General features: G+C 27.0%; 1 protein-coding gene across 3 annotated transcripts; it reads left to right on the top strand.

Annotated features, from left to right (window-relative positions):
- The first annotated feature begins 524 nt into the window (after nt 1-524).
- Nucleotides 525-9,934, top strand: LOC110644841 (transcription factor bHLH128). 3 transcript variants are annotated; one of them, XM_058148429.1, is made up of 6 exons: nt 525-1,043; nt 5,604-5,926; nt 6,699-6,830; nt 8,671-8,736; nt 9,391-9,459; nt 9,654-9,934. In XM_058148429.1, the coding sequence occupies exons 1-6, from the start codon at nt 635-637 to the stop codon at nt 9,705-9,707; spliced, it is 1,053 nt and encodes a 350-aa protein (XP_058004412.1). In that variant the 5' UTR covers nt 525-634; the 3' UTR covers nt 9,708-9,934. The 3 variants fall into 3 exon arrangements, with proteins under 3 accessions (XP_058004412.1, XP_058004413.1, XP_058004411.1); XM_058148428.1 differs by having other exon boundaries at nt 563-1,043; nt 5,601-5,926; XM_058148430.1 differs by lacking the exon at nt 6,699-6,830 and having other exon boundaries at nt 559-1,043; nt 5,601-5,926.
- Nucleotides 9,935-13,958: the final 4,024 nt, after the last annotated feature.

A 13,958-nucleotide genomic window follows, 5' to 3' on the forward strand; every position in this document is an offset into this window, starting at 1 on the left:
TTAATAAATTAATTTTAATTTTAATAATTATATATATATAAAATAATTGTTACAAATAAGATAATTATAAAACCAAAACCATAATAGTTAATATAATTTAATCGAAGGTGTTATTATTATTATTATTAAATTAATTTTAAATAATAATTAAAGTAACATATTTTATATTCTTGAAAAAATTTTAACTTATTTTAAATAAAAATTAATATAATTTTTCTTTATTTGAGAAGATTTAAAAAATTATATAATTTTTTAAAATATTATATAATTTTTTAAATTATTAAATTAAAAGCCTTTTATTATGTAAAAAAAAAATTTCTTTCCAATAAGCATATTTTCCAAATGAGAGGCTAAAAAAATTTGAGCCAAAAAGTAAAATACAAAGCAAGTTGAGGAATAAAAATAATAAAAAAAATAAAAAATAAAAAATAAAAAAAGGGGGGCGCACATGTTCCAAAAGTTGGTTGTCATTAAGCGAGAAAAAGGTTATCTCCGGGTAATGTAACAACCGCCCTTTGGACATTTCCTCATCTAGCTTCCTTTCGGATATTTCCTCATCTAGCTTCCTTTCCTTCACCCCGCCTCTCTCTCTCTCTCTCTCTCTCTCTCTCTCTCTCTCTCTTTTGTTGTAGCAATGGCTCAACACCATTGGCGCAAACCCGACAAATTCAATTCTATGTACCCACCATCTTCCTCTCCTCAGAACACAACGGTCCCGACTGCTATAACCAGGTATGGTTCAGCCCCAGGTTCGTTTTTAACCAGGGCTGTCGATTCCGTCATTGGGTCTGACCGTGAATTCTCTGCCTTGGGTTCTTCTTCGCCTTCGTTAGTGAGTCATCAGTACTTCTCTGGTGACTCGTCCTCGCTCACCTCAGAGTCAACTTGCAAAGTCAACTCATCCAGCGATCCAAGGCCGCCGCCTAAGAGCAGCGCCAGTGGTGGGTTGCAGAGATCGTATGGGTTCAATGAGATTAGTAGTTCTTTGGTCAGGCAGAAAAGCTCGCCCGCTGGTTTTCAGTCCCATCTTTCTGCCGAAACTGGTGCGTTTTCTATCTTGTTCTTCATCTTCTTTTTGGTATGAAGGCTTAGAAGAAGTGTGTGAATGACGTTTATACCCCTTGGAATGGATGATTCTTTGAAATGTGAGTATGGGTAGTTTTGTACTTTGATTAATATTGCGGGGAGACGAGTAGGCTTAGGACATTTCCACATTTTCTTTGGTTGAGTGGTGAATGAGTACACAATGTGTCTGTTTGTTGGTTGTTACTTGTTACTGTTGCCTTCCTTATTCTTTTTCATTAAAAAAATATTTATCCCTAATAATAATTTTTTAAAATAATAATAATAAAAAATTAATCTAATGAATTTACCCAAAAATCTTGTAATTTTAGTGTATTAGTCTTTGTTTAACTTCCTTTTTCTATGAATTTGAGCGCTGAGTGACTTCAATAAGCTGGATTTTATATAGTCGGAAGGATAATTCCAATTTGTGTCATTAAAGCTAATGTCTTTCGATAGATGGGCGCTCTTTTTTTTTTTTTTTTTTTCAAATGACAGATCTGTCCTTGCTTATCAGTTTTGTTTCCGTCTATGGCTAGGGATACTTTCGAACTTTGACTTGGTGTAATATATATATATTTTTTAATTTAACTAAAGACGAATCATAGGTTTGATGCATTGAACGAATATTATTTACATTTATTTTTTATTTTTTAATATAATTAATTTTAATTGAAATTTAAATTTAAGATTTTATAATTTTAAGATGACTTAAATATGATTAAATTAAAACTCATTAATTATAATTTTGTTAATTATTTGCTTTTTTTGGATGTTATAATTATAAATTTATTTTTATAAAAAAATAATTTTTAAATTAAATATTTATTATAAAATTTATGTAAAATTAATTAATATATATAATTGAATTAATAAATATATTAATTATATTATGAATTTTATAATAATATTTAAATTAAAAATTATTAAACTTATTATTATATAAAATTAATTTATAATATTTATATAATAATAATAATAATATTATTATTATTATTATTATTATTATTATTATTATTATTGTGATGTCAATTTTTTCCCTTGGAAGATTCGGTGGTATTGGAGATTCTGTGGTCTGTCTAGTGGAGGATAAGAGTCGAAGAAAATATATGTCAAGTTGTATATTAATTTAAAAGACAAAAGTACCCTCATGTGGAATAACTTTAATGGGCTAGAGTTATAGGAATATTACTGTAGATAGTCACGTGGGGCAGAGGAATAGGGAGTGGACTGGGGTCTCCATTTACATAGTAATTTTTTTTTTAAAATTTTCTCAGTCATTTTTGTTTGTTTGTATGTTGGTGGCTTGTTTATTACCTATTATTTAAGCTTAAGAGAATAATTAATTAATTAATTAATTAATTAATTAATTTTGTTTAAAAGAAATACATCTTCAATGATGGCACATGCAGTATATTCTCTGTCTCATTTCAAGTAATATTTAAAAAAAAATTTATCTTATTTTATTTATTATTTCAAAAAATTAAAGGAGTATTAATTTTTTAATTTTAATTTTATTTATTATTATTCTCAAATGCATATTTTTCTTTTTATTTTCATATTTTAGTTAATTATTAGTTTTTTTATATAAAAATAAAATTATTAATTATTTTCTTAATTTTTATAAAAAATTTTAAAAAACACATTTGAAATGGGACAGAGGGAATAATTATTAGATGCCTTCAGAGTATTAAATTTTAGTAATCCTTATACTAACAGAAATATAAGTCCTTTTATATTAACGAAAAATGAATATGAGTGAGGAAGTATATGTTCGAAGGTATTATAAAATTTGTCAAAATTGTTAAATGTAAAAAGAAAGAAAGAAAGAAAGAAAGAAAGAAATGGTTTCATTAGATCTTTTGTTTATGGAGAATCATTAAGTGAGAAATAACTTATTCTATTGCTTATAGGATAAATTAGGAAGAGAAAATGTGAAGTCTTTTAGTGGTTTGGTTGAGTGATGACATGCCAATTGGACCTATCTAATAATTGATATATATATATTTTTTTTTGTCTTTAGATCTAATGAAAATATAAAATTAAAAAAAAAAGGTTTGAAGTCTTATTTTATTGATTCCGGTTGTGGATTTAATTAGTGTCTAATTGTTTAATTTGTTAATATGGGCATTAATAACCTGTTCACATGTGAAAAATTAAAATAATGTTTTAAAAAATTAAAAAAAAAATATAGATTTGTGCTTATATGTGCTAAATTTTTAAATAGAGAATTGAAAATTTAATTTTCTAATTTTTTTTAAAATTTAACTAAGATTTGGAAAATAGTTTTAAATTATTTTCCGTTGTTTTTCTTTATAATAAAAGTTATATTTTTCAATAGAAAATAATAAATTTTATATAATCAAAATTATTACAATAATTATAATTGAATAATTATTTTTAAAAAATTATTTATAATAATAATGAATTAATCATATTATTATGAAATAAATGAAATAACATATATTAATTAAAATATTATTTTCTATTATTAACCTATGAACTCATTTTTCATATATTTTTATTTTTTATGAAAAATAAAATTTAAAATTTTTCTAAAAAATGAAAAACAAATTGTTTTTCACAAGTAAATAAGGATATGTGAATTACAAGCTCACACCATATTGAAAGTGAGTTTATGTGACATGAAAGTCACTTCCTAGTGCATATAAAGTTATCAAATCAAATAAAATATGTTGTGGAATTTTTGTCATAAAAACATGTATATATATTTTTGATACTCTGAAAATTTTTAAAGGAATGGAATTATTAGAATTTGATCCCTAAACTTTTGCATTACAAGGCAGACACTGAATTATTGGTTCAATAACTCATAAATCATATATGTTGTATGAGGGAGTTCATCCCAAATATGCTCAATTCATAGCTGGTGTTAATCCCATTATCCCTTGTTTAATGTTCATATTAACAAATTAACAAGAATTTATTACCTTAAAAAAATTAAGAATAAAAGGTAAACAAGATTCGATTGTAATACTAATTAAATTTTATATTCTAAATTGAATATATAATAATTAAGAGTGTGTTTGGATCAACTTATGAAAATCAATTTATAAGCACTTAGTATTTATAAGCTAATTTGAGCTTATAAACATTTAAAATTTTAAGTAGTTACATTTTTTATTAAAATACTTATAAGTAACTGATAAGTCATTGATATGTTTGGTAAAAAATAGCTTCTAAGTATATTTATTATTAAAATTACTGAAAAGGATATTAAATGAGATTTATGTTAAAATTTTAAAAATTAAATGTGGATAATATAGTAAAATACTTAGTCAAATTAGTTTACAAGCACCAAAATAAAAAGTTGGGTCCCCAACTTATTTTTTTTATATTATAAGCTCAACTTATAGATAAAAGAATTGTTATAAATAAACAGGCTAGTCTATTTTTAGAGTTTAAAACAAACACCCTCTAAATTTGATGCCTCTTTTGGCGGAAGCAGGGATTCCAAAAGGATGCCTTGATATGCTTACATATTTTGGCAATTTTGCAACACATCTCCTTTGAAAAAACAATCTTTGTTCCCCTTACATTAATGGTGCTTGTATGTATCTTTAACCCTCCATTTATAAAGTAGAATTTTATAAAAGTTTAATTCAATTATTTTTTTTTAATAAAATCTTTCTGCTGGTTTAATTTTGCTCTGTTGGTTTAGTATTGTTGTTTCTGTTATCTGTGTTTGGAACCATGACGCTTTGTTGTTAATTTATATAATTAGTTATGTTTTGAATGGTGTTTTCTCCAAATATTTTTATTTAGCATACATCACTTAGGCAGGCTGTATGGGTCTAATGATTGAGTTTTAATTTGATGATTTATGCCAAGTTTTTCTTGTATTTATTATTATTATTATTATTATTAAATTTTAGGAAAAATATGATATTGTTATATTTAAGTTAATTAATATTATATCATAATCTAACAGCTTATGATAGCAAAGGTTGTTTGACCAATTCCTTGGAGAGGTTGTTTGACCAAGGGAAATGCCCAGTCCATCATTTACCTAATATACAAATATATGATCTATCATGTATTTAATAAGTAGGTCCTACCACTAAATCGAAGCAAGAAAAATCCATTTGAGAGATTTGAATTGGGAAGTTAGATTGATGCTGAAAACAGTTTGCTTCTTCCATAATCTGACTAATTAAGGTGAATGCCTATAGCACATTAGAAAATGAGTTCCCACATCAAAAACTAGTTTGGTCGAAATGAGTTGATATTTCACCTTCGTGTAGTAGAAATTATTTAAACCAATGGATCACTTTGGTACAAAGCCAAGGGGATGTTGCAACAATTATAGATACATGGACAGCTCTTAGAAGTATAAAAATGGGTTTCCATTATTTTCAATGCAAATTCCTAAATGAACTTAGCTGCCTACAGTAGTATTGCTATCTCTTAGCTCCAAAGTCTCTTAGATTTTTCTGTTGGATTAACACTTAGATGATTTGTGCTGGTTTAAATATTGGGTTTTAAGTATTGTGTATCCTTTTTGTCAATTCAAATAGCAGGTTTTTCAATTACACCAGGAAGTGGAGGGCATAACTCTCACAATGGCTCAACTGGTGACCACACGGTGTCAAGGTTGAAGTCTCAGTTGAGCTTTACCGGACAAGATTCTCTTTCTCAGATATCTGAAGTTAGTGAGAATGTTGCTGAAGGCGTCAACTCCAACAATGGCCACCAGAGTTCTTCTCATTCTTATTCTGCTGCTAGCTTTGGGATAGGATCCTGGGACAATACCAATTCCATTGTATTTTCTGGTCCACCAAGCAAACTAGCAAAGAACATTGATGGAGACATTTTTAACTGTCTCAATGGCTTAGAAACTCAGGTACTAGAACTTTTCCTGAAGACTTTCATGCATCAGGAAAATCAAGAAAGAGTACATAACTTCTCATGCATCTAAAGCTAATTGATAATTATATAAACAGCAATAGCTCTTCACAATTTATGCCCTCAAATTTTTTTTTTAATGTAACAGATATATAAATGGGTTTAGGAAAACTATAAATACATTATAGTAATGTAATGGGATCCAAATTCTTTTTTAAAAGAACAAAACGAAGAGGGAAGTGCAACCTTAGACTGACATTTAAAGCAGATATATCATATATGAATATTAATAGAGCAAACATGATGCTAACGGGCTTAAAAATTGTCTCAAAGTTATTGTTCAGTAAGTTTGTTGTGCTAGTACACATAGTTATTAAGGCGCGCCTCAGGCTCAAGATTCACCAGGCTCGAACCCTAGCGCCTTATGCGCTTAGGTGTGCGCCTTTGTTTTAGGCACAAGATTCTAGAAATGCATGCTTTCTTTATTTCTATCTTTAGCGAGCACTTTCATTGGCAAAAAGGACAACCACTTAAACTCAAACCAGCAAACCCAATTCAAGATATATGCCAAAGGAAAAAAAAGAAAAGCATCACATTTATTTGATTTTTATAAGTTTTTTAAATTTTTTACTTTTTGCGCTTCAACTCGCTCAGGCCCGCGCCTGAGCCTTGTGCCTTGCGTCTAGGCTCTAGGACTCCTTGGCGCCTTAGTGCGCCTTGAACCTTTAATAACTATGCTAGTACATATATCTGACTCATTCTTCATTCAGTTTAGCTTGCCGCAAACTAGTCTTGAGATGGCAACAGTGGAGAAGCTATTAAATATTCCTGAAGATTCTGTGCCATGCAAAATCCGTGCCAAGCGTGGCTGTGCCACTCACCCACGAAGCATTGCTGAAAGGGTTAGTAGATTCCCTTAGACAAGTGTATAACCAAATTTTTCTTTAAGGTTTTTTCTCAATTTTATTTTCCACGAATGACCTTTTGTCACTTCTGCTTTTAGAATATTAAAAAATTTTGTGTATGTACTTTGATTCATGTGTATAAAGAAAATGGCCTGCTTAATAAGGTTCTGAATTGCGGTTGCCATCTTTATTAAAACTGTTATATCAGTTCCAAGTTTTTAATATCCGGATCCTGATTTTGTTTTAGTACATTCAAAGCATGCAACCATTTTGAATGAGTACTGCATAAACCAATAAGGAACATGGCAGTATATTTTGGCTTGCAAACGTGTTGAGGGAGCCTCTTCTTTGCAGTTCTTATTTTCAAAAAGAAAAATTGCGCATCTCTATCTCTCTGTATTTTTTTTATTGTTTTCGGTAGACAAAATAATTACAAGTCTCTATTGAATGCCAGTTGCTTATGCTTGAATATATGGATGTTGCACAAAGTACTTCATGATATTATCATTTAGGATGGATAATGCATGATTGATTAATCATATTGCTTCGTATGTTAGATAATGGATTCATTATTGAACTTAATGTAATGGTTAAAGTATACAGTCTCTATAACACAACAGATGATATAGAACACTGCTTATACGTGGCAGTATTGATACGTTGTTCTTTTTCTTCTCACATATTTATAGAAGAATTATGACACATTTGTCTATTAAAGGAGGCTTTTTATTTTGAAATCAAGGTAACTTTTTGGCCTCATACTTATTCAATGTGTGTTATAGAGTTGGAGTTGGTTTCTAATTGGAGATTTGATTGGCTTAGGAACACAGTCATTATAGGTTATTTTGAAAGAAAGTCTCAGGCTTTTAAATTATTGGGAGCTCATATTGGGTTCAAAGAAGATGAGACTAATTAAAGGGAGTATCTGAAGTAGCTGAGAAATCAAAATAAGAATCAGAAGAGCACCATTTGGGACTATATATATATATATATATATATGATGGCATAAGGTGGAGAATAGTGAGATAGTCCACTAGGATGGGAGTTTGTGAGTGGACACAAAAGCAATGTTTTGATCAGAGATCATGGTCAAGCTATAGATCATACTCTTTTAGATATTCACTACTGTGTTGAGACAATTTGTCTGCATCATTACAAAAGATGGATTGCTATAATTTGATGGGCACAAGGCAACAACTCTGTAGATTGTCAGCTGGAGTGGTGACAGCAGCAACGGCTAAAACAGAGGAATAACTTGTAGTGTAGTCTGTAAGAGAACCTGAAGCAAAGACCTCGCATACGTACATCTTTGTAATAATACCTGCTCATTTGTACAGCAGAAGTTTGCAAAAATATGAGAAGGTGAATTGGGAAGAACCTAGTTCAGCGCTATTGTTCTTTCATTACATAATCAGGTTATTCTACTGATTACTCTGCACAGAAGTTGGAGGAATTTGTTCCTTTTGTTAGGTTAAGTGCAGAAGAGGATTTTGTTGTTCGTCTTCTTCTTCTATTGAGTGATTATGTTATTTGCAAACAATGCTACCCAAACTAACCTATTAGATGTTAATGATAGGAATAACCTAAAATGATGAGCTGAATGCCCTTTTCTGCCCTTTTTTTTCTCATTTTCTTGGGCAGGGATAGTTATAAAAAACTCAGAATAGTTTTAGGAGAATAATGGACCTGGCTACTAGTTTATGCTTAAAAGCATTATAGCATTTGCATGCATATTTATTGTATGTATATTTGCATGACTGTGGGCAAACATATGTTAATGTACAAAGTTGAGGATGCTGATTAACGAGTTGTGATTGCTTTTTGTGTTAATACACAGGAGAGAAGAACCAGAATAAGTGGGAGGTTGAAGAAACTACAAGAGCTTGTTCCTAACATGGATAAGGTAATATGGGTTATTCTTTTTCTTGTAGAATGGGATTATGGAGTGACATTTTGTTCACATCATTAAATTCCTTCGCTAGGTTTGGTTGATATAATGCATATGACGCTATTACTGATTTTTAATCAATATTTATATTATACATATGGAAAAAACGTACTTATATTTGCCTCATCATGAACTGAAAATACAAACATATTGGTTCCACTTTTTTATATGTGTATCTCACTACATATAGCATCTTGGATTCACCATAAATCAGTTATAGATAAGAATTTTCTATATATATTATCTTAGATCCACGATGGATCAAGTATAGATAAGAATTTTCTTGTATATATTAGCATGATTAATGTCCTAAACATTTTTTGGATCATACCCTTGATTACTTGTGTAATTTTTAATGTATATTTTGCTGAATCCCTCATTAAAAAAAATAAAATTAACCAATTAAATAAATTTGTGAAAAGTATATTCACTATTTCTAAATATTTGATAGTTCATCATTTTTAATCAAAGAAAAAGGGGAAAAGAAGATGACATAAAACATACATCTATGCTTTGCTAATTCCAAAATGATATCCTTAAGAAAATGTAGACAACTCAAAAAAACATGTAGATAATAATATGTTGAATTGACTTAACTCGTTCTTGCAGCAAACAAGCTATGCAGACATGTTGGATTTGGCAGTGCAGCACATCAAAGTCCTTCAAAATGAAGTTAAGGTGTGTAAACGTTCAATGATCAAAAACAAATGGAGGAAAAATAAGAGAAAAACAAATGAATTTGCCTAAATGCATCTGTTATATCTCTTGCAGTTAAATCAGTATTTGCTCGCTGCTGATACAATTATATTGCTCGCTGCTGATACAATTATATTGCTGGTCTTCCTTTAATTTTTGCTCCATCTATCTTGCAGAAACTACACAATGAATTGGAAAACTGTACATGCGGATGCAGGCCAACCACGTGACAGTCATTTTGGCTAACTGGGATTTTCATGAAACAAGTTTTTGATCCAAGGATTCTGAAGGCAAGGGGACTCTAGCCAAGGCTAGCTAATTTTGTTATTGCACCAAGTTTAACTTAATAATGCAAAGTAGAAGTTTAGATACTCTAAATTGTATATAAAGAATTTACATGGGTTAATTTGTTGTAACTCCGAAAAAAAAATGTGTGTAAAATGATTTTCAATTTCCACTTCTTTGAGCAGCCTGTGAAAATGCTTTGGTTTTTTAATTCAGGTGGCCTTTGAAAATGAAAATTGCATGTATTTCATTACTGGTTCAGCATTTGTGTTATTACTTACTTCACTAGCATCAATTGCTTATAGCGCAACCCTCCAACACTCGGGGCCAAGCTTAGCTCTCTCTCTCTCTAGTGTTTTTTTTGTTTTTTTGTTTTTTTGTTTTTTTTTTTCAGTGAGCTCTTCACTACAACGATTTCTATCATCAAATGTATAAAAATTATTATTGTAAGTTTATTTCAATAATATAAGGATTGTTATATGTTATTACTATAAAATTGTGATCATAAATATTTTACAATAAAAGTGTAATGGTAGAAAAAAAATTTATTAGGAGCAATAATTATTATAGTTATAAATTTTTAATAATAACAATAATTATTAACATATATTTTTTATGTATCATTAGCAACAATTATTTATGTTTTAGTTATATGTTAGTCTTATAGACAGTAAAATTAATGTTGTTATAAAATTTTCTACTAATTCTAACATTTGTTCTATGCTTTCTTGTTCCTTGGTATCAAGGGTTGTCGTCAACCCTTGTAACCCTTTCCCTCTCTTGTTCTTTTAGTTTTCTTCTAGTTAATTAAAAAAGTTTTTCTAGATCCATGGATTTTTTTCATGAGTTTGTTTAATTTCTTCACGTTTTGGTGGAGAATTGTTTCTATCCACTAAGTGAAATTTCACATATTGGAAGAAGAGTCATCTACATAGATCCTTGAAAATTTTTTTCTTAACCTAATTGATGGGAGCTGATTTTTGAGCAGCCATGAATTTCAAGATAAACTTTGCTGATATTACTGATTTGCGGATGGTAGAGAAACATTCATCCCATTTTTTTTTTTTTCCGAAGATCTTAAATATGACTTGCAACCACTTTTATAAAATTGTTATCCTGTCATGATTCAACCTTCCACTTGCAGCTCTATATGCTTGAAGACATAAATCAATGCTAGGTTTGATTAGAGGGATAAAAATTAAAAGGAAACCGCAAAAGCTAGTATGAGCAGTAGCTGAGTTTTCACTTTAGACTATTATTCTCCTGATCATGACTTTAAAAGGTATTTTTTTTTAATGTAAATAATGAATATTATTGTATTTTTGAACTAGCTTAAGGAGGTAGATTAATTAATGTGCCTGTAAAATTGGTCTAGCCTTCTAGGCACTGTCTAACATAGTTATTAAATATTATAGGATTAATTGCTAAAAAAATTATGAAATTTATTAATTTTTTAATTAAATCTTAAAGTTAACATAATTACTAATTAAACTTTTATGTTTGACTGATATTTTAAATTGACACAACCATCAATAAATTATTAGTATGTAGTGCTTGAGAGATAATTGTAATGACTTTTGTTTTGACTATTTTGATTGAGAGCTGTACTTTATAAGTTTGTTGATAGCTAATATTAATTGACAATTGATTAAAAAGAATAATTATTCTTTTTTCTAGTGATTTGATCCATCTTATTATGGCCCTGGAGAAACAGCTACCAACACATTTAATTTAGTAAAGAAGTGCTATTAAGGAGAAAGTTATAGAGTTAGAGGAAATTAACAACAAAATCTTTAAGAAATTGATGCAATTTAATGAATAGTGTGATTAAAATGATACACTAATTAATGATTTACAGAGCAAAGTTGAAGTATTGATAAAGATAAAAAGTATAACAGAATTTGACTTCTAATTTCTTGTTTGTTAAAATATATTAATGGTTTATTAACGATCAGGTCAATTTGAGATTTTAATCTAATGTAAAAATTTAATTAGCAATTATACAAACTTTAAGATTTGATTACAAAAATCGATAAATTTTATAGTTTTTTTTTTAGCAATTAACCCAATATTATACTTATTAATATAAATAACTAAACTTGATTAATTCATTTTTAATTTTTTTTAAATCATAGTCTTAATATTTGTTAGATTATATTTATATATATTAGTGGTGTTTTTATATTTTATAAGTAAATTATTAAATAGCATTAAAAAAGAATAAAATATAATTATTTCTATAAATTATTTAAAATTTTTATTAAGAATTAAAATTTAAATTTACTAATGTTGTGTAATACCAAAAATAATCAATTAATTTTATTTTTTGATTGCTTCATTCTTAATGTATAAATTTTTTATTCCACTTGAAAATCCAACCAATTTAGTGCCCAGGTTACTGATTCTTCCTATTAATTCTGTGGGTAACACTGTCATCAAAGGCATGTTTGGCATTGTTGTTAGAATTATTATTGAAAAAATTATTTTTTTAAATATATTAGTTATAGAATATTAAAAAATAATTTAAAATTAAATTTAATAAATTTCATAAGAATACTAAAATAATAAAATAATTTTTTTTAAATAATTTTTTTGATAATATTTAAAATAATATTTTTATTCAAAAAAGCAGTTTTCACCCTCTAAATACAAAGCCAAACAAGTACTTAGTAGCATTGGAGTATTACATTTAAAATTAGTAAATTTTAAATTTAAATTCCAACCGCAATTAACTAAATGAGAAAAAAAATGGTGCATATATTAATTTATATTTCTATGTTGACAAAAAAGCCACCAAAATTTGAATTTTGATATTAATTAATAATAAGGGTGAGTTTATAGTTATAAATAAATTGGATATTTATCTTTGTATTGCGAGGATATTTTTTATTTTTTTAAAATTACTAATAGAATAAATAATAAAAATATAGAATTTAAAATTTGAAAAAAAATATCAATGTTAAAAAAATATAAATTTTAAGAATATATTTTGTAAATATTTGTGAAAATCTTTTTCATCATTTCCGAATATTTTTTTTTTATTATAAATTTCAAGATCTGATGATGAAAGTTTGTAATGGTTTTAGATTTATTTAGGTTTTTTCTTTATTTGTTTAATAGTAATTTTACTTGGTATTCATTTATTTGTTGTTATGGCTTTTTATATGTCATTGTTATATTTATTAATTATTTTTTTATTTTATATACCATTAACTTATTTATCTTCTTATTTTTTTCATGGAGCCTTATTTTATAACTCAATTTTTTAATATTTATATTGATATAAATTTATATAAATGTTATGTAAAGAATTAGGAAATCAAATAGTCACACAAATGAATGATTAGTGATAATAATATGATTATTAATTTAGTAAAATCAATAATTTTAATTTATTTAGAATATACATATTAATTATTATTTTCTTAAAATTTTTATATTAAACATTAAGAAATTAAAAAGTTACATATTAATCGGTAGTAATAAGACTAATGAATTTTATTTAATATATACATATTAATAAAATAAAAATATATATTTTTGTAATTATAATTCATAAATGTAGATGTATATTAATTTTATTTAAATTTATATGTTAAGTATATATGAAACAAAAAGCTCACACATTAACTGGTTGTAATAATAAGATTAATATATTTTATTTAATATATATTAATTATTATTAATGATAAAGGAAAAACTAAAATGAAAATAAAAAATTTATTCTCTCCATATAAAGTGCGATTTGGAAAAAAAAAAAATTTCCACTTGATAATATTGTGGAAATCTATTTTACAACTCACCTTTATATAGTGATTATTATTAGTGAATTTTATTTAATATAATATGTACATATATATTAGAAATTAATTATTATTAATGATAAAAATATATATTTTAAAAATAAAGTCACATATTAATTAATGATAATAATAAAACAAAGAAATTTTATTTAATATATACATACTAATTTTTATTAATGATAAAAAAACCACTAAAATAAAAATTAAAAAATTTTCTCTCACTATAAAATGTCATTTGACCAAAAAAAAAAAAAATCTACTCTATTTAAAAACTCAATTTTATAATATTTATATGGAAGGCCTCCTTTCTTCATTCATATCAAATCCTTCCAATAAAAGCTTGTGATTACATAAGAAAAAACAATCAAGCATTTTCTTTACATAAGAAAAAAC

This window comes from Hevea brasiliensis, chromosome 6, assembly GCF_030052815.1.
Source record: "Hevea brasiliensis isolate MT/VB/25A 57/8 chromosome 6, ASM3005281v1, whole genome shotgun sequence".
In the NCBI taxonomy this organism is placed as follows: Eukaryota; Viridiplantae; Streptophyta; class Magnoliopsida; order Malpighiales; family Euphorbiaceae; genus Hevea; species Hevea brasiliensis.